This window comes from Hemitrygon akajei, chromosome 8 (genome assembly GCF_048418815.1).
Source record: "Hemitrygon akajei chromosome 8, sHemAka1.3, whole genome shotgun sequence".
In the NCBI taxonomy this organism is placed as follows: Eukaryota; Metazoa; Chordata; class Chondrichthyes; order Myliobatiformes; family Dasyatidae; genus Hemitrygon; species Hemitrygon akajei.
In genome coordinates, this window is record NC_133131.1 from 151546702 (window position 1) to 151567130 (window position 20429).

Consider the following 20429-nt stretch of genomic DNA (forward strand, 5'->3'; position numbering starts at 1 on the left):
AGCAAGGGACAAAACTGGTCCTCTGGAAATCAGTGGTCATCTATAGTGATGGAAGTGATCTTAAATAAATGTTTTGCATCTGTACTCAGGAGATGGAAACATTCTATAGAAGTGAGGCAAAGCAGCAGGGAGTTCATGGACTGTATACAAATTACAGAAGATGGGATATTCGTTGTCTTGAGTCAAATTAGGGTGGATGAATCCCCAGACCCCGACAGTGTTCTATGATTGTAACTCTTCCTTGATGAATGGAAATTGCTGTTAAGCCAGAAGTACTTTATGGTTGTATGAGATAAATAGCATCTTTCAAATAAGTGAAATGAAGCATTGAGAATGAAATTGCAAAATCCTTTTGCTAAGTAAAACAAAGTAAGCAAAACACTGAAAATATGGAGCACATTTACTGAATAGTTCCACCATGGAATGAGGTAGAGCAGAGGGTTGGTAGTCAGTCATCAGAAGGAAGGAAAGTGAAACCAAAATCTGTAACTTTACAGCATACCCACTTTTTGTGGGGGTGGGGCACAGATAATTTAAAAATGCAATATGTAGAATAATTTCTGCACATGGAGAATTCACAAACTTTTTTTTACTACTTTAGTATTTTGTTGAAACCTTGTTAGAGAAGGATGGCTAAATATATCAGTCACACTTGAGTTCCTGATGAAGGTTTCAGTTTGAACGTCAACTGTTTACTCTTCCATAGATGCTGCCTGGCCTGCTGAATTTATTTTGTGTGTTGAATTCCTTTCTGGTTTCAACCTCTCTGTTGCTTTGGACAGAAAAATAGTAGTGGATTTCTGGAGGATCTAAGATAAATAATGCTGCAGGGAGGAGGATTATGCACTGATTTTGAGCTACTGTTTAATTGAAATTTTAACATTATTTCTCAGTAAAACATTATCAAACAGATGATCTGGTCAGTTTATTGTGAGACCTTGCACAGAACCAATTGGTGTCCATTTCCTATTAGTAGCAGTTACTGCACTTGTAATTCCAAGGTGGAGCAGAACTTTAACGTATCATAGCATATCTCCTGAGGTTGATGCAAAATGACTATTAATCCCTTAGTGCGATTTGCATTCAGTTAGATCTTGTTTTGTAAAATTTTAGGTATTTTGCTCAGTTACACATAAAAGCAACACATGTCTGTGTTGGCCATCAAATACATCTAATCCTATTTACCACATTTGGTCCATCACCTTTTCTGACTTTATTACACATACTCCCCTAGATATTAAAACATTGCAGCCACCTCTCGGACTCTGTGTTCCAGATTACAACCACTGTCTGGGTGAAAAAGCTCTTCCTCAGCCTCTGAATTTCTGTGACCCAATGCAATGTCTTGTAGTTTTCTGATAGTATACTGTCTATCGTATCTATATCTGTTATTTATTTGTATTCCTTTATCAGGTCACTTCTAAGTGCTTTTTGAAAAACTCATGACAAGTAATAGGGTATTGTTTGCAATTTGAACATGTACAATGTTTTTTTTCTTGATCTGATTTTAAGGCTTCATTTCTTGAGCAGTTTGTATCAGGACCAGTTTTAATTCATGATATTTTGGGGACAGGTGCTTATTATAACTAAATTTTATTTTGGCAGAGATCCCAGACACAGTCCCCTCCTCCACCAAAGCCGCCATCACCCAACTTTGAACTAGGATTGTCCAACTTTCCTCCTTTGCCTGGTGCTGCAGGCAATCTGAAGACTGAAGAAGTTCTTGAGAACAGACTGTCCAATGTCAAAGTAATTCCAAAAGAGAAGACACAGATAGTACAGGTATTGTGGTAGTTCTGTTTCTCTGGAGCATTTGTATTGAGGTGATTTGTACATGTTTAAAAGCAAGAACAAGTTCAAAAGTCAGTTTTTCAAGTTTTGTAGAGCAGTTAAGTAATGGTAACTTTAATAAACACAGCAGTAACAAATGTTATAATGACGTTTGACTCTGAGGAGCTGAAATTACAGGTTATTGAATATTCTAGAATTGGAAAAAGGAAAAGTGGGTTGGCATTTTCAGTCAGGGAAAGCATCCATGTAGTGATGAGTAATGAGATGCGTGCAGGGCATTGACCTGGAATTCGGTTGGAGGAAATGAATAACTTGGGAAAGATGGACGGGTATGGCCTGTAGCACTCAAGTCTTGCTGGAGAACAAAGCATAAATTGGGAACTATCAAAGGCAGGAATTCTAATTAATCAAGGCTGATGTTAGTCTGCATGTATATTTGACTAATCGTACAATTCTTAGAGCCATACATTGTGGAAGTTACCTGGGACTAAGCTATTTTAGTTATTCATGTAGTAAGTGGAATTTACAAGACTCCTTACAATAAGGATGGCTATAGGGAATAGTGATCACAGATTGGTAAAATTCCAAAAGTAGCATCAGGATGAATATATCTGGTCTGAAACCAGTGTTCTAAGACATTATAAAGGTATGAAGGAAGCATAAAGTTTAAAATGGCTTGGGAAAATAGCCCAAAGCAAAGGTCAATTAACAAACAGCGGCTGGTACTATGGCAGCGATGTCCCAGCGCTCAGCCGAAATTTATCCCAATCAGAAAGAGGGACTCTAATTTAGGAATTTTTCAGGAACAAGCTGTAAGGGATTTCAAAACTTGAAGGGAGAAAATTGAGTCTGGATTGGCAATTAATAGTGGGGAAAAAAACAGCGAATGTTTCTGTATGTAGAAAAATGAAGAAGGGAGTGAGAGTAAATGTCACTCCCAAAGAGTGACACTGGGGAATTAAGAGCAGGAAACGAAGAAATGGTCGATAATTTAAGCCAATACCTTGAATTAGTATTCATGGTGGAAGACATGACAAAAGTGGATCAGTTTGAAATGGGTGAGAATAATTTAAAGGTGAAAAACTAATGGATATAAAGGTAGACATGTTGCCAGAGCCCAATGCTTTGCAGACTAGTGCCTCTAAGTGGCTGTAGACATAGTAGAACAATTAATTGAAGTTCTGCGAGTAGTATTTTTTCCTTTATAAATGGACTCTAGAAAGATCATCACTTAAGTTTATATTCCAGTCTAAAATTAGTTTTAAGAATTTGCACCATTATTGATGCATCTTTGCTATTATTAGCTATACAGCTTGGAAACAGACACTTCATCTTTACTCGGCCTTGCTGACCAAGTTGTCTACCTGAATTGGTCTCAATTGTCTATTTTTAGCTTGTGTCCCTCTAAACTTTTTCCTATACATGTACTTGTCCAAATATTTTTTTTTAACCGTGCAATTGTCCATATACTTTGTCAGGCAGCTCTGCCCCATGTTTGAACAGGTTGACCCCTTGGGTCCCTTTTTAAAAATTTTCCCCTCTCACCTTGCAGCTAGTTGAATACACCTCTATGTTGAGAGACAGACCATTTAGTTTGTACCCATCTTGAACCTCCATACCTCTATAGTCACTACATTGCCTCTTGCACTTCAGGGAGAAAAGCCGCAGTCTATCCGGTATCCCCTCAAAATCAATCTATCCCGTTCTGGTAACATCTTTCAATCTTTACTAGAATCTTCAGCTTACTTACATCTGCTCTGTAGATAAGTGACCAGAATTGTACACAATAATCCAATGGTGATCTTGCCAATGTCTTTGTACAGTTGTAACAGGACGTCCTAACTTTTGTATTCAGTGCCCTGATGGATGAAGGGAATGATTCCAAATGCCTTAATTATTCTCTATCTTTGTCGTCACTTTCAAAAAAAAATGTGCTTTTACTCTAGGTCTGTCTGTTCTACCTCACATTCCAGGACCCTGTATTTTAGTGTAAGAATCCTGCTGTAATTTTACTTCAAATGCAACCCTTCATTTATCAGTTAAATTTCTTGTGCCATTAGTTCATCCAATTTCCCAGTTTGTTTTAGAGACATTTAATTTTAGATGACTTTCCTTGTTCAGTATTAATATTTTGGTTCACACACTAACTTGTTAACCATACAAATTTCATTCTTATCCAAATCATGAATATGGATGATGAGCAACAATGGACCCAGCACTGATCCTTGTTGCACAATGCTGGTCACAGGCCTCCAGTCTGAGATAAACAGCTTTCCTCTATAAACCTTTAACTCTAACCACCAAGCCAGTATTGTATCCAGTTAGCTAGTTCATCCTAGATACCATGTGATCTCCCCTTCCAGACCAGCTTCTATGTCAAAGGCATTGCTGCAGTCTATGTAAATAATGTCTACTGTCCTGCCTTTATCAATCTTCTGGGCACCCTTAGCAAAAAAAAATCTGAAGCCATGCTGATCCTTAATCAGACCCTGACTTTCCAAACTTAGGTGGATCCTGTCTCTCAGTTGCCCCCTGTGTTAACTTTCCCATCACTGCTGTAAGGCTGACTGACCTTTAATTGTCTGACTTGTCCTTGCAGCCCTTCATGAATAAGGGCACAATATTAGCCTCCCTCCAGTTTTCTAATGATCATCAAATATCATTGGTAGTAGTGATACAAAATCTTTGCCAGAACCCCAGAATGTCCCAGGATACCTTTGGTCAGTCCCCAGGAATTTATCCACCTTTGTGCATTAAATAGAACATAGAACAGTGTAGCACAGTACAGGCCCTATGGCCCACAGTGTTGTGCCGATCCTCAAACCCTGCCTCCCATATAAACCCCCACCTTAAATTCCTCCATGTTAAGACCACAAACACCTCTTATAATGTGAAGGTGTTCTAAGACATTGCTGTTCTCTTCCTTGAATTCCCCAGCTTCTCTAACTGTTACGGTAAATACAGACAACTATTCATTTAAGGCCTTGCCTGTCTCCCATGGCTTTTCATATAGATGGTCAATTTGATCTGTGGAAAGCTCTGCCTCAGAAGGCAGTGGAGGCCATTTCTCTGGATGCTTTCAAGAAAGAGTTAGAGCTTTTAAAGATGGCGAAGTCGAGGGATATGGGGAGAAGGCAGGAACGGGGTACTGATTGTGGAAGATCAGCCATGATCACTATGAATGGCGGTGCTGGCTCGAAGGGCTGAATGGCCTACTGCACCTATTGTCTATATTCTATTGTCTATTGATCCTTATGAGCTCTGTGGTCCCTAGCTACCCTTCTTACTCTCAATAATCTCTTGGTTTTCCCCTTGATCTCTGGCAAATTAGTTATCTGGCATCTTCCTTTTGCCTTTCATCCTCAAGTGCACTCCTGCATGTTTTGTACTTGAGATATTCATTGGATCACAGTTGCTTACACCTGACATTTGCTTCCTTTTTCCTGACCAGAGCCCCAATATTCCTTGTGAATCTGCGTTCCCTAATCCTGTCAGCTTTGCCATTCACTCTGACAGAAACATAAACTGAACTTCCCTGTGACACTTTTAAAAAGCAAGTATTCCTTTACCTGCAAACAGCTTCTCCCAATCAGCTTTTGCAAGTTCCTGTCTAATGCTATGAAAATTATCCTTGCCCAATAACTCCACCATAAAGACAATTTTGTATATCCATTCTAAACCTAAAAGTTGGTCATTGGTCCTAAAGTGCTCCCCCACTGATGAATCAATTGCCTAGCTTCATTTCCTTGAGTGTTATTCTCCCTCTAATAGGGCCGCCAACACATTGTTCAAATTTCCTGGATGCATTCTGGGTGCTAAGGCGAGTGCTGATGGTTGCAGGCCACAACCACAGTCAGTTCAGCACTGAAATAAGTAAACCTCACAGAATTGTGAGCTGAACACTGATTTGCCCTATACCCTTGGCCTTGATTCCTTGATCAAATTGGTCATTGTAAATTTAAAAAAAGTAAGCAAAAACATGGAACATGAACTGCAGTGTCCCCGAAATTGAGTCCACAGCTGCAGGGCAACATGTGCTCCCAAACCTAGCAGTGTGGGTTCCACAACTTCTGCAACAGTAGTAGAGAGAAAAGAGACCGGTCAAACACAGGCTTGCGGCACTGAGCGCTTTTGTCTTTTCTGCTGTCAGCCTTGACAATTTTAATTTCTTTGTTTTAATTGGCACCAAGTAACTATCAGGCTGTGAAGCTGTGTCAACCCCCAGCATTGGCCACCTCGGCTGTGCTTGCACTCAGTCTAGTTCACAGAATTCCCCAGGAGATTTCAAACTGGCCAGGTTGTTTAGTCCATTCAATTACAAAAGGATCTGCCATGATTGAATGGTAGAGCAGACTTGATGGGCCAAATGGCTTAATTCTACTCCTAGGTCTTGTGGACTTGCAGTGATCACAGTTAAGAAAAAGTATATTTATTAGAGTATCTCGTAGTTTTGTGAGCTGTCTGCAAAATGTCACCGTTAGTAGCTGGTGCCATTTTGACCCATGTGCAATGGGATAAAGGAACAGAGGTTTATTGCAAGTCATAGTGCAGTTCTGTTGTGTCAAAAGTTGTGTGCCTGTCACTGCCAGCATTGAATGCAGGAAAACCACATTTTGCAGTCAGTTTTTTCCCCCCACATTTTATTCCAGTCTGAGAATAAATGTTATTACATTATTTAAACACATTGAGAAAGTTTTAAAGATGGTCAATGTCAAAAATACTGAGCTGAATTGTAGCTAAGCAATTATCTGTCATTATGTAATCAGAGCAAGGGGAAGGTTTGGTATTGCAGAAAACAATGTTGTATGGGGCACATTTAGAATATGACGAGAAGATGGGGCAGGAATGGAAAGTAAAATAGCAGTTTTTTAGAAACAGTTCTGTAGGAAACTGAAAGCTTTAAGAATATTAAGAGAAGCTACACTATCGAAGTCCATGAGATACTAAAATAAGTTGCTGTCTACTTTTTTGCGGTTGAGGGAAATAAAGGAAGTGCTCTTGAGGTCTGCCTAATATTTATTCCTCAAACAACATTACATGAAACAATGGGCTTGTGATTGTTCATATTCAAAAATAATTGTGCTCAGTATTTTAGTTGCCAGCAGAAAGATGAGTTGCATAGTTGCTTGACTGTTGCTGTTTAACTACAGGAAGTAGTCTCCTACTTCCTGCAACAGCTATTTTGTGCCTAACTGAGATTTTCTGTCTTTTTAAAGAGTATAAATGTTGATGCAAGTACCAACACTATTCCTTCGGGAATACCTAGGGAGACGTTACCATCCATATCTCCAGCTGCACCGCCAGTGAGTTCAAAGGCCTCCCCTTCACCACCTCATTCTCCAGAAATTCAGTAAGTTATTTAATTCCTCTGAAGTAGTACTGATCATTCTCGAAGCAAATATTGTTCATATACCTTTATGGACGGTTAAATACACTTGAGCATAATCAAAAAGAGCTACACTAACAGAAATTATTGGAAATGTGTTGGTATCTCTTGTAGAATTTGATACACGTGAAAGAAATTGGTTGGGCATCATAACATTGAATGCTGTATTTTAGTAACCTACATAGTTCTTCCTTCTGAAAGATGCTAATTGATGTCTTTGCTCACAATATGACCTAATGTGCTAGCTACTTGAATTTTTCTGTGGACCATTAATTCTCAAAGTTGTACTGTCACCTAAAGTCTGTACAGAATGAGGTTAATGCTTAAAAAGTCCAGAAATACCTGTACATCTCCATTTTATTCCGGTGTTTGGAAAACTGTAATATGTAAGCTGTGTATTGGACTTGGTGTTGAAAGAGAGAAATTAGTTAATCAAATATGCATCATGTTTTTATGGATCTTCCTAATGATTCATTCTCTTGGTATCTACTCCATCATAAAGCTGAGAATTCAACTTTGTTATTTTCTCAGCTGGAGAAAACAGTTCTGGATAACATGCCTTGTTAATGTGTGAATATCAGGTTTATCTGCTTAGATAATGCTTTTAACTCTTCACGATACTAAGCAGTTCTGCTTAGTTGTGTATCTAGCCACCATTCTATCATTCTTAATTTAATTGTAAAATCCCTCCTAACTATGACTGGAGGCAGGTAGCTGAGAGTTAAGTCACACTCCAGGGAACAGCATAACAATTTCAGCCGGCTGTCAGTGGAAGCACTGAGGGAATAAATCACTGCTGGACGTACTTTATGCCTTTTAGATGAGACAAGTGAAGACTGTCTCTTTCCCACCTGGATGTAAGATCCCTGGTTCTGAAGAAAAGCAGAGTTATCCCCTGAGAGACTGAGAGAACGTTTCGCTGAACACCTACGCTCTGTCCGCCAGAGAAAGCAGGATCTCCCAGTGGCCAGACATTTTAATTCCACGTCCCATTCCCATTCCCATTCTGATATGTCTATCCATGGCTGCCTCTACTGTCAAGATGAAGTCACACTCAGGTTGGAGGAGCAGCACCACCGGCTGGGTAGCCTCCAACCTGATGGCATGAACATTGATTTCTCTAACTTCCGTTAATGCCCCTCCTCCCCTTCTTACCCCATCCCTGTTATATTTAGCTTCTTCCCCCCTCTTTTTTCTCTCTCTCTCTCTGCCCATCACTCTGCCTGTTCTCCATCTCCCTCTGGTGCTCTCAGCTTCATCCCACCCCCTCCGGTCTTCTCCTATCATTTTGAATTTCCCCCTCCCCCTCCTACTTTCAAATCTCTTATTATCTTTCCTTTCAGTTAGTCCTGACGAAGGCTCTTGGCCCAAAACGTCAACAGCGCTTCTTCCTATAGATGCTGCCTGGCCTGCTGTGTTTGCTGTGTTCCACCAGCATTTTGTGTGTGTTGTTATCCCTATTGGCCTGTCTAATATTTATTCTTTGATAAACCGCTGTAGTGGGGGACACAGGGAAGAACATCTGCTCATTACTTTATGGTTGCTTTCCTACACTTCAAAAATGCAGAAATGAATTTCAAATGCTATAAAACACATACAAGATCATGGAAGGTGAGGTGATGTAAGATTGGTTATTCATAAGTTTGTAGAGCAATATATGAAGTTTAAATTTTTCATTGAGCAGATGATATTGTTCAAATTAGCCAGCTTATTTGAATCAGAATCAGGTTTATTATCACGGGCATGTGTTGTGAAATTTGTTTACTTAGCAGCAGTAGTTCAATGCAATACATAATATAGAAGGAAAAAACAAAATAATAAGTAAATCAATTCCAGTATACATATATTGAATAGATTAAAAATCTTGCAAAGAATGGAAATAATATATACTAAAACAGTGAGGTGGTGTCCAAGGGTTCAATGTCCATTTAGGAATCAAATGGTAGAGAAGTATTTTTATATACAGTATAAATGAAAGCTCCTGCTTGATATTTCTCTCTTCCGTATCAACTCCCTGCACTCTGATCCCTGAACATTCCCTTCCTTGCAAGAACTTTTGTCACTTTGTATGCATCATTTTTGTTATTGGTTTAATAGTTCCTGGTCTTTTGGTAATTTTTTATCCCAATTATAGTGGCTTAGTTGCAGCTGAGCATGAAATAGCTGCTTACGTATCTGCCATTGTCCAGATACTAAACTATCTTTAACCTATTTTCTCAGTTCACTGGAGACAACTCTTCATAACTTTATTATTACCTTGATTTAAATTCAGGCCACTAATAACGGACCAGAGATATTCTTCCTCATATAGTATCTGGAATTTTAGAATGTTGTGATCACTACACCCTACAAGACCTATTAACATTTCTCTAAAATATTCCTTGCAGGTCCTGTAATATGATCATAAATTTACCTACCACACCACCCTTGCCAATTTTATTAGTCATGTTAAAATCACCCATCATAAATTGCAATTCCCTTCAAACATGCCATTTGCTCCATTTATACTTTGTCTGTTTGTAAGGTTATAGATCATCTGCCCAAATCCCTAACTATGTTCTGGTCTCCAGTTCCACATTTTGGCTGCGGCACTGTTTCCTTGTTCCCTCTCAACGTTTGAAATACAATGGTGCAGGGCAGCGTTTAGAGTTGATCAGAGTTGTTACTGGCTCACAGACCCTGCAGTGAAAAACACTGACCTATCAGGCAGGAACATAGTGTAATGTTTCAACTGAATTTCAGTAGTTCGAGCAGTACTGTGCTGGAGATTAGATTACTTTTTGTTAATCATTGAGTGGACTTTAATCTAAAACTTCATGCAGACACAGTTGCATTACTCATGGCTGTCTTTAGTAGCTTGATTAGTGTCTTGCCTACCTCATGCATCATTCTTTATTGAATCAAGAAATGGTTTTGTTTTGTATTCTGCAGTGGTCAGATTTTGGCCTGCATGAGCTGCAGTAGTTTCGATAGGGAAAGCATTTGTGGTTATTATTGAAACTAAAATGTGTTATTTGTTTTTGTAGTGAAATGAAGAATCAAGAAACCAAGCAGAGAGAGACACAGACTCCATTAGAAAGACTGACCACACCTCTTTCCACTGCAAGTAAATCAGTACAAGTCAATGGTGCAGCCACAGTAAGTGTCCCAGAAAAAGGAAGTTAATATTTTGCATCATTGTACATTCTAGGATTCAGATTCAGTTTCAGTTTGTCATTTAGAAACCACAAATGCAATGCAGTTAAAAAATGAGACAACGTTCCTTCAGAATGATATCACAAAAGCATATGACAAAACAGACTACACCAGAAAATCCACATAACGTTTGGCAATCCCCAATCCAGAGTCCGGAGAGGCTGCTGCGTATTAGTATCGCGCTACCATCTTAGCGCATTCCCCAGAAAGGAGCTCCAAATCCACCAGACAAAACAAGACCAAAAACTAAAGCTACAAGACCTGCACAAAACCACATAGTTACAACAGTGCAAACAATAGCATAATTGATTACAAAAAAACAGACCATGGGCACAGTAAAAATAGTCCAAAGATGTTAAAGGACTATAAGTTCAAAAGAAATCACCACACAGTTTCCACAAGTCCCCAGGGTCCTGACAGACTCTCCATCCCACACCGGCAGCAGAAGGGAATACCCCGCTATGGACTTCCATGGCGCCGCCCGTCTCAGCCTCGCAGACACAGCATACAATGAAAGCTCCGTCAAGCCCAGCCTTGCAGACGCAGCACACACCGAAAGCGACCTGACCACAGCGGACTCCGAGTCCGTTGAACCTCCAAGCCGACGACCATCCCCTCCAACACAGCTTCTCCGAGCACCATCCTCTGCTGAGCGTATTAAGACGGCCCCACGAACGGCCATTGGCAACGCGACCCCAAGGACTGTGGGCCTGTTCTTCCCAGCAGAGTCCCGGACCTCACAGCAGCAGCAGCAACGAAGAAGGTCTTCCTGGAGATTTCCCGATGTTCCTCCGTGCTCCCACGTCCGTTTTCAATCAATTATGATTGCGTACATTCTTAAAAATTTGCAATTTATTCTGTTCTGAGGTGTTTCTAATATTAGGAATGATTGTACATTGGCAAAATGAAGCATAGCATTCTGATAGTCTTATTGAAACCATAAGATATAGGAGCAGAATTAGGCCATTTGACCCATTCGAGTCTGCTCTGCCATTCAATCATGGCTGATCCTTTCTCCCCCCTCACCCCTGTAACCTTTGTTGCTGTGTCCAATCAAGAAACTATCAAGTTCTGCCATAAGTACACCCAGCTGTCTGAGAGGAGCTGGTGAATTCACCACCCTCTGGCTAAAGAAATTTCTCAACATCTGTTTTAAATGAACACCTCTCTATCCTGAGGCTGCACCCTCTTGTCCTTGATTTCCCCCACCATAGGAAACATCCTTTCCAAATCTACTCTTTCTAGGCCTTTCAACTTACGAAAGGTTTCAATAAAATCCTCCCCCCCCCCCCCCCCCCCATCCTTCTGAATTCCAGCGAATACAGACCCAGAGCCATCAAACATTCCTTGTATGATAACCCTTTCATTCCCGGAATCATCCTTGTGAACTTCCAATACCAGCACATCCTTTCTTAGATGAGGAGCCCAAAACTGTTTCCAGCATTCAAGGTGAGGCCTCACCAGTGAGTTACAAAGCCTCAACATAACATCTCTGCTCTAGTATACTAGACCTCTTGAAATGAATGTGAACATGGCATTTGCCTTCCTCACCGCCGACTCCACCTGCAAGATAACCTTTGGGGTGTTCTGCACAAGGACTCCCAAGTTGCTTTGCATCTTAGATTTTTGAATTTTCTCCCCTTGTAGAAAATAGTCTGCACATTTATTTCTACTACCAAAGTGCATGACCATGCATTTTCCAACATTGTATTTCATTTGCCACTTTCTTGTCCATTCTCCTAATCTAAGTCCTTCTTCAGCCTTCCTGGTTCCTCAACACTATCTGTCCCTCCACCAATCTTTGTATCATCTGAAAACTTGGCAGTAAAGCGATCTATTCCATCATCTAAATCATTGATATGCAACATAAAAAGAAGCAGTCCCAACACAGACCCCTGAGGTCATGCAGTCAATAGACTGCATGCATTACACAGTTCTGACTCCAGCACAAAAATGGCAATGCAAAATGTAATCAGAATTGCCCCACGTTTCCTTAATGGTTTTGACAGGATTTTGCTTAAGACTTTGAAAACCTTGCATTATAAACAATACTGTGGAGGTTTAACTTGATATTTGGAAATTTTAAAATTAAAGCAATCTTTCAATGAGTGCTATCTTCCTGATTACAGCCCTTCAGCCCATCTGTCTCTGCCTATATGGGCAAGTCACCCATATAGTTATTTTCAAAGGTAAAGCTTAAAGTACATACGTCACCATATGCAACCGTGAGATTTATTTTCTTGTAGGCATACCAAATAAATCTGCATTAGAATCAGTGAAATACCACACGAACTTGGGCATTCAACCAGCGTGCGAAAGACAATAAGCTGTGCAAATACAAAAATAAATAAAATAGTAATAAATATTGAGAACATGAGATGGAGTCCTTGAAACTGAGTCCAAAGGTTGTTGGAGCAAGTGAAGTTATCCCCTTTGGCTTAAGAGCTTGATTGTTGAGAGGTAATAACTGTTCCTGAACCTGACAGAATCTTGAGACTCCTGTACACCTTCCTGATGGCAACAACAAGAAGAGCATCTCCTGGGTGGTGGTGTCCATAATGAATTGCACTACTCTTCCACAACAATGTTTCATGTAGATGTGCTCAATGGTGGGGAGGTAAAAGGGGCAAGCAGTAACAGAGCGTAATGTTACAGTTAGAGGAAGTGCAGTGCAGGTGGGCAATAGGTGTAAGAGACATGAGGTAGATTGAGGTCAAGAGTTCATCTTTGGCATAGAGAAGAAAGATCTATTCAAGAATCATAACAATGGGGTAGAAGCTGTCCCTGGTGCTGTGTTTTCAAGCTGTTGTATCTTTCCAATGGGAAGGGGGGGGAGAAGAGAATGTCAGGGGTGGGAGGAATCTTTGAATATACTGGCTGCTTTTCTGAGGCAGTGAGAGGTTCTGAAGAGACAGTGGAGGGGGAGTCTTGTTTCCATGATGGATTGTTGACAGCTCTCAAGAAAATTCAGGAATTAAATTATAGAACAGTGCAAGTGTAGTTTATCCATCTTTGGAAATGGCAATATAAGCATTAAAACTGGTACTGAGGGAGCTTGCACTATATTTTGGGATGAATTGTATAGATGGTACTCCTGGTGAGCTAACTTTCTCTCAGATTTGTACTTCAGGTGCCTACAATGAATACAGAAGGCACCTATATTGTGAAATAGACTGTTAATCCTATTGTAAACAATATGAACCTTCATGGTCTACCTGCGTGCAGTGAAGTCTTGCAATTGCCATAAATTAGAGCCTTGGACATGTTTTAATCACATCTAATGCCCACTTCTGTGACTGCTGTAATATTCTTCAATAGTAGGTATTTCCACCAACTTTCAAGCTGTGAACTGGTGTGAATCTTCCTTCCGTCATTTTTCTGCACAAAATAGTGCTGGAAATGGTCATTAGGTCAGGCCACATCTGTGCAAAAAAAAAGGTTAACGTTTCAGGTTGGAGCAGAGAAAAAAGAAACTTGTTAATCTGCTGGAGTGAGGTGAGGGAGTATCTTGGGCAGTACTGAAGTAAACAATGTGGATAAACTACATGAGATCATCTGATCAATGAGTGGATGGGAGCAGTTGAAGCTTGAAAATTTAGACAGAATTTAGGGGTTTGAAATGCAGAGAAGGATGATTGTAGGCTGGGAATGTATTTCATTTCCATAAGGGTGGAGGCAGAAAGAGAACAGGCTCAACTATTAACATGGATGATTGATAAAGGCAGAATTCAAGTTACTTCAACTGCTGCAAGATGCCCAGGCAAATGATTAGGTGGTGGTGGTGTTTCTCCAGCTTGCATTGGACTTCGTTACAACGGTATATCCCACCCTGACTCATCTCTGACCTAATGGGTCAGAGTGGGATGTGAACTCAAGTAATGAGCAGCAGGAAGCTTGCGGTCAATTCAGGCAACACAAGTCCATCCTACTTCACCTGAATTACCTGCGTATTTTCGATATGGCACTGGATCAATGGAAGGCAAGCCTGTTTTGGAATCCCATACAAAAGTATCATTCACTTTTTAAGAGGTGCCCTGAATGAATTATATTTGAAATTTATGAATTTAAAGAATGATTTGGAAAAGTCGTAAAATTTCTTTTTCAAATTGGTTTGTACTCGGAAGAGTCTTTTTCTCAGAGGTACATTAAGCTGCACTCGGACATCTAGAGCTAAGCAAATTTGACATTGCTATTGAAACATGCTGACAGTTTGAAATAACCTCTTCTGGCGCACATGGATATGATTGGGACCTAATGGTCATGATTGATCATGTCAATAAAACTGCACATTTTTTTTTAAGAGCACAAAATTGAAATGCAACTTGTTATTCCTCTGTTAGAGAGATTTAAATTGTTGCATCTTGGCCCGTAACGTCAACTGTACTATTTCCCATAGATGCTGCTTGGCCTGCTGAGTTCCACCAGCATTTGTCTAAATTGAGCATTTTACGAAACTGCCCAATTTAGACAGACATGTTTTAAGTAGTATATTCTGAATTAGAAGTAGGCAAGTATCATGGACATGGTTAAGCTTAGTTTCTGAGGGTGGGGTGGGGAGCTTAAGTGACATACTGGATATTTATGATGTGGTTTGAACCCATGTTCTGAATTGGGAGTTATCATGCTGTTTCTGATAAAAGGTCCCATGAAGGAATATTCAGAATGTTTTGAATGCAATGGGCAATTTGAGATTTGTCATTGAATCAGTGAACAAGATTGTGCAATAAATATTAAGCGTCCAACAGCTACTTTGTAAATCATAATTGAGGAAATGGATGTGTGCATTACAGATTTGTTTAGGAATGTGTTTATTCAGGAAGACATTAGCAGCATACAAAATTTGCACACCATGTTGAGATTTGAAGAGAAATTTAACTTTTGTTAGTATCCTTTTCATGTTGGCATAGCTCTCAGGTGATATTCTCCCTAGAGTTAAGTCAGAAGATCAACCTAATTTTTTAAGTTGAACACACGTTCTTGTTCACAAATGCAAGGAATGCTGTATCAATAAAATGGAAATAATGTCTTCAAATTTCAGCATGGTGTGGGTGTTTCATTTCTGGCAATTATAATTGTAAATTAAAAACCATCTTTTGGATGAAAGACCTTAAATTAAGGCCCCATTTGATTTTTCAATATAAATGATTCCATGATATGCAACATGAAACAGCCATAGGTGTCTTGATTAATTTTCTTCATAAACATGAATTTTTTAAATTTCTGTGATCTAACTATTATAAAATTAAGCATGACAGTAGCTTTTGCAGTTCAAATCGGCTCTAATTTACTCTGAAATTGAAATGAGAAAATGTCCTGAATCACTGCAAGTTCTCCGCATGAGTTTTAAGTTGTTCAAAACATGGCACCGTGGTATCGTAATGGTTAGCGTGACACTATTACAGCAGCTCCAGAGTTCAGTTTGGGTGCCATTCTAGAGGAAGTCTGTACACCCTCTCCGTGGGCTGCATGGATTTTCCCTAGGTACTCCAGTTTCCTTCCGCTGTCCAACGACCTTACGGGTATGTTAATTGGTAAAGTGTCCTGTGATATTTAGGTTAGGGTTAATCAAATTTGTCAGGAGTTGCTGGGGAAGAGCCAGAAGGGCCCACTCAGTGATTTATTACTAAATAAATATCAATAAATGTTTGTTTTCCCTGTGAGAAATTACCACCATAAATAATGCAAGCTCTTGAGATAATTGATTTCTTTGTAATTTAACAGGAACTTCGAAAGCCTAGTTACGCAGAGATATGCCAGAGAAGTGCTAAAGAATCTTTAACACTACAACCACAGAAGGAGCAGAAACCCAACACTGCAGTCAACAACAAAGATGACAAAAAAGCTCCGGAAGAACCAGTTGATAAAGAGTCTAAACACAAAGACCTACCTGTTGGAAAAACAAACCCAGGAAAGCCCAGAGAGCAGCGAAGACAATCGGGTCGAAGAACACCCCCTCAGGGCATCAACAAGCGTACAAATAAAGAGCAGCATACTCCCCCAAAATCACCCAACTGAAGGTGCAGAAATTGTGGCATTGGTTAAAGGGGCTGGTCTGTTCAAGTGTAATTCCCCCTCCCCTCCCCAGGTCTCCCAATCAGAGCACAGAGGTTGTTGAAATAATGGGGTTGCTGGAAAAGTGGTTGAAGGCAACAAAAGCACTTTTTTATTGGGAGTGAGAGTGTAATACTACTTGCCTTAGGGTGCCACTTTTCAAAATTTGGTGAAACATTGTGTAATGTCTACTGTAATTTAATCTCTTGCTCAATAATAGATTGGGAAAAGAATTTTTTAACTAATTGAAGGCAGGGGGAGTGAATGGAACCATGATCAGCAAACTGGCTTGAACATTATGCTGCGGGCCAGAACGTGGTCTTTTATGTTATGTGTGGTTTGTTTTCTGTAATTATACAGGGATAAAATATGGGGAGCAGTAGACGTTGGGTCTGCTTTCATGGTGTTAAGCAGTGTTGCAGGTGGTTTTTCTATTCCACAAATCTATTTAGTGCAGAATGTGATCAGTGTGCGAGTGCTGACATAGAAAAAAATATTTTTTTGTTTCTACATAGAGGCTAGTGGCTTGAAGTACAAAAAAAATCTCAAACCAGTTAGGCATTTGTGGGAATTAATTGGAGTAATAACCTGGATGGTAGATTTTAACAGGGAATAAAAAGCTGTTGAATTTTTCTTTTCTGTTATGGCTGAGTTTCCATTGTTCTTGACGCTTGAGTTTACTTTTGCACTAAGCGGGCAGTTGATCTTTGGACAAGAGTAGGCTACTGTCTAATGTGTAACACATAGTGATTATGAATCACTGCAAAAGACTGGTTTGTGTACCTCTGTGCTCTAACATAGGTGATGACATTTGTTTATTTTTAATGCTCTTTTTCCAAGTGCTTTTTTAAAAAAAGAAACTGAACTCCCAGTCAATACACTGGCATCTTTCTAATTTGGTACTTGCGGAGTACTTGAAATGGGGTGAGAATTAAAGTTTGGAGTGGAATTCCCCAGAATTTTCATGTTTTTGTCTTGCCAGTTTTTTTTCTAATAGCGATTCATCTCTGCTGTGTGTAAAATATTAGATTAGTTGCTGAGTTTTTTTTTTAAAGAAAATATAATGTTGAAGGACGAGTGCACTGAGTCTACTGCCTTCTACTAATATTGCAGGTGATATGTGGATGCTTCTTGTTTTGCTACACAGGAGTATTGGCTTTTTAAATTCCTATGGCTAGTGGTCATAGTAATCCAGACTAACTTAACTGCTTCCAAAGAGAGCAGTACAGCACTAGGCACAAATTTGCTAGTCATAGGAGAAAATGGGTAAGTTATTCCATAAAGGTTATTATTATTTCAACAACTGTGTTCTTTTCATGGTATAAATTAATTTCCATCCAGTGTCAAAATGAGAAACTTGAATTTCATTTTAAACTTGAAAATGACTTTGCCTTAACTTTTGTACGAGACAGATTTAGATGTTGCTATAACTGACCCAGAGGGTTGGAATGGGCAAGATAAGGTTACTCAGTTACATCTACTGTCACTAGTCTTACTGGGTAAATCAGATGTGTGCAAGCTAGCAGTAAATAGCATTTTTTTGTAATATAATTTATGAAAGATCTTAAAAGTTGGGATCCTTTTTTCAGATTGTTAAAAACCCTGTAAATGCAAAGATAGTCAATACTGTATTAAACTTGTGCACTTGGAAGTGTGTGCTTTGCTTGTACAGTTGTAAATAATCAGAACATATAAAAGGTACCTTTAAAAACTGATATAAAATATTGATATTGTTAGCATATCCTCAATGTTGCTGTTGAGCTGGATGTAGCAAAAATTAAGTGTTGTAGTCTGGATTTTTTTTCCTGGTGTGTTAAACTGATCCTGTGCTCACTGCTAAAGGGGAAGTTGGGGAAAATCAGCAGTAAGGTAAATGGCCTTTTAATTATCTTTCCTTTCAATTTCCTCCACCCATTCCCCTAAAAACTAATTGAGCAGGTTCTAAAGAATGACCTGGTAATTTGCATCATTATTTTGAATCATTAACATCTCAGGTAACAGTTTAAAAATGCACACGCCAAACAAGCTGAAATTATGTACGGACTTAAATTTTATATAATCGTGAGGTAGAAAATAATTGAAACATTTGTGCCATTACATTTTCTTTTGCTGAGCGTGCTCTTTCCCCTGGGGTCGGTGTGTGCAGCAGTTTGACAATTTGTGTAGGGTTAAAGTCAACTGTGGGTGAATTTGCTTGGCTGCTGAAAGTACGGTGATCAACGGCTGCATCCAGTGAGAACTGCTCAATAACACAACCAATTCATTATCTTGTAGCCAACTGGTACATTTTTATTGTGATGTTCAGCATCCTGCTATAAGTGTGAGTGCACTATTAATTATTTGCTGTTTTTTTTTAGTAAAGGGCACACAATTACTTGATTTCTGTTACCAGAGCATGGAGTTTGATCATATCTGATTAGACAGTTGTAGTGGATACTGTTATTTTCATAACAGCAGCTGAAATTGAATTATCTGTCACGGTTATGGAGGCTTGCTGTGTTCACACACACAGGTGTAAACGTGAGCGAGGCAGGATAATCTCATGTGGATAAAGCACTAAAACTTAGTAAATCCACCAACATGAATTTGTGTTGCACCTCAATAAAGTTAGATGAAGATATCAATACCACATGATGTATTGTGAATGCCACAATAGTACTGTTCAATTGATATGTCACTGAGCTGTTAACAATATTTGTTGCAGCCAATCATAATGACCCCTTTTGTCTGTCTGCATGTAGTGCAGTTTATAAATGCAGGAGATGGCCATGATGATGCCTGTTGCTGTATTTACTTCAGCTTGTTGCAATTTTGTGTACTGTAACCAATTACACTAACAGTGGACAATTGAAGGGGAGGTAATGGCAGAACCTGCTTTGGAGGATAAATATTGGAAGCATTGAGGGTTTTTTGTTTTGTCTTAAAATGCTGCAATACAAACTGGAATCAAGCTTACATGTAAACTATTGGTAATTTAATTTTTCTTTGTGTCATACAATGCAAAACTGTCTCATTTGAAAATGTAGCTTCTGAAAATAAATTGAGTTAGCAATTGTAAAATCAATTTCCTGTGTTAGTGTTCTCTGCAATATGAATGGTATTGATCTCTATAATGCAACTATTCTATTTCATGCTATCTTATAATATAAATATGATGTTGTAAAAATGACATGCATTTTTAGTTACTTCTGCTACTTTAGGTTTACATTACATAGAGCAAAATGGACTGTGGTAATTTAGCACCCAAAGAACACTGAGTTGTGTGCATTAAATGCACACTAAAGTTCTTAAGCTTTAAAATTGACTGTATTAAATAATGGGACTTATGCCATAGTAACAAATGGTGATGGAAGGTAAATCTGGACCACTACTTCAAGCAGCCTAGGACAAAGCAAAACTGAAGGCATCTTTTGGACTATTCATGTAAATTTGTGTTTTAGCTAATTAACATTTGAATCTCAAGATTGAAGTTTGAAATAAGAATCATTTCAGCAAATTGAGAGAAGTTATTCTAGCGAAAGTTTATCAATTTCATTATATGGAGAATATGATGGGCAATATATCGCATACTTTTTCCAAATATCAAATTCAAACCGGTTTCTTGAATGCTGTTTTGCTTGACTATATTTCTAACTTGGAATTGAGTTGAATTTTTGTTCAATGGTCCAATTAAATATGGTGTGCTTAGACTGGCACATGTGTTGTACTAAATAATTAAATGTTTAATGTATGACTAAAATGGTCTCTTTCATCCTCCACTTAATTATTGAATTTTGTTCCCAAGAAAAATTGATAGGTCTGGTTTTATTATAACTTAATCATGTTCCTTGCAACGTTGTATCATGTTTGAATTGGGGGTTTCTCTTTTTTGGCTCATTGTTGTGAAAATAAAAATTGATGGGTTTGCCTATATGTTGTGCTTTCCACATTGGGCTCACTCATGTTTCTCCTCCCACCCAACTCACTAGGGTTTTAGTCACACAAGTGTTTGAGAATTTAATAACAG

The 20429-nt window shown here is 39.0% G+C and overlaps 1 protein-coding gene across 2 annotated transcripts in view; it reads left to right on the forward strand.

Moving 5' to 3' along the window:
• Positions 1-19487, forward strand: part of larp4b (La ribonucleoprotein 4B) — a 93291-nt gene extending 73804 nt beyond the window's left edge. For both annotated transcript variants that reach the window (XM_073054848.1, XM_073054849.1), the window contains 4 exons: positions 1606-1782; positions 7008-7141; positions 10204-10315; positions 16094-19487. In XM_073054848.1, the coding sequence (XP_072910949.1) occupies positions 1606-1782; positions 7008-7141; positions 10204-10315; positions 16094-16387 (717 nt within the window). In that variant the 3' untranslated portion in view covers positions 16388-19487. The remainder of the gene's footprint in view (positions 1-1605; positions 1783-7007; positions 7142-10203; positions 10316-16093) is intronic.
• The last annotated feature ends 942 nt before the right edge of the window (positions 19488-20429 follow it).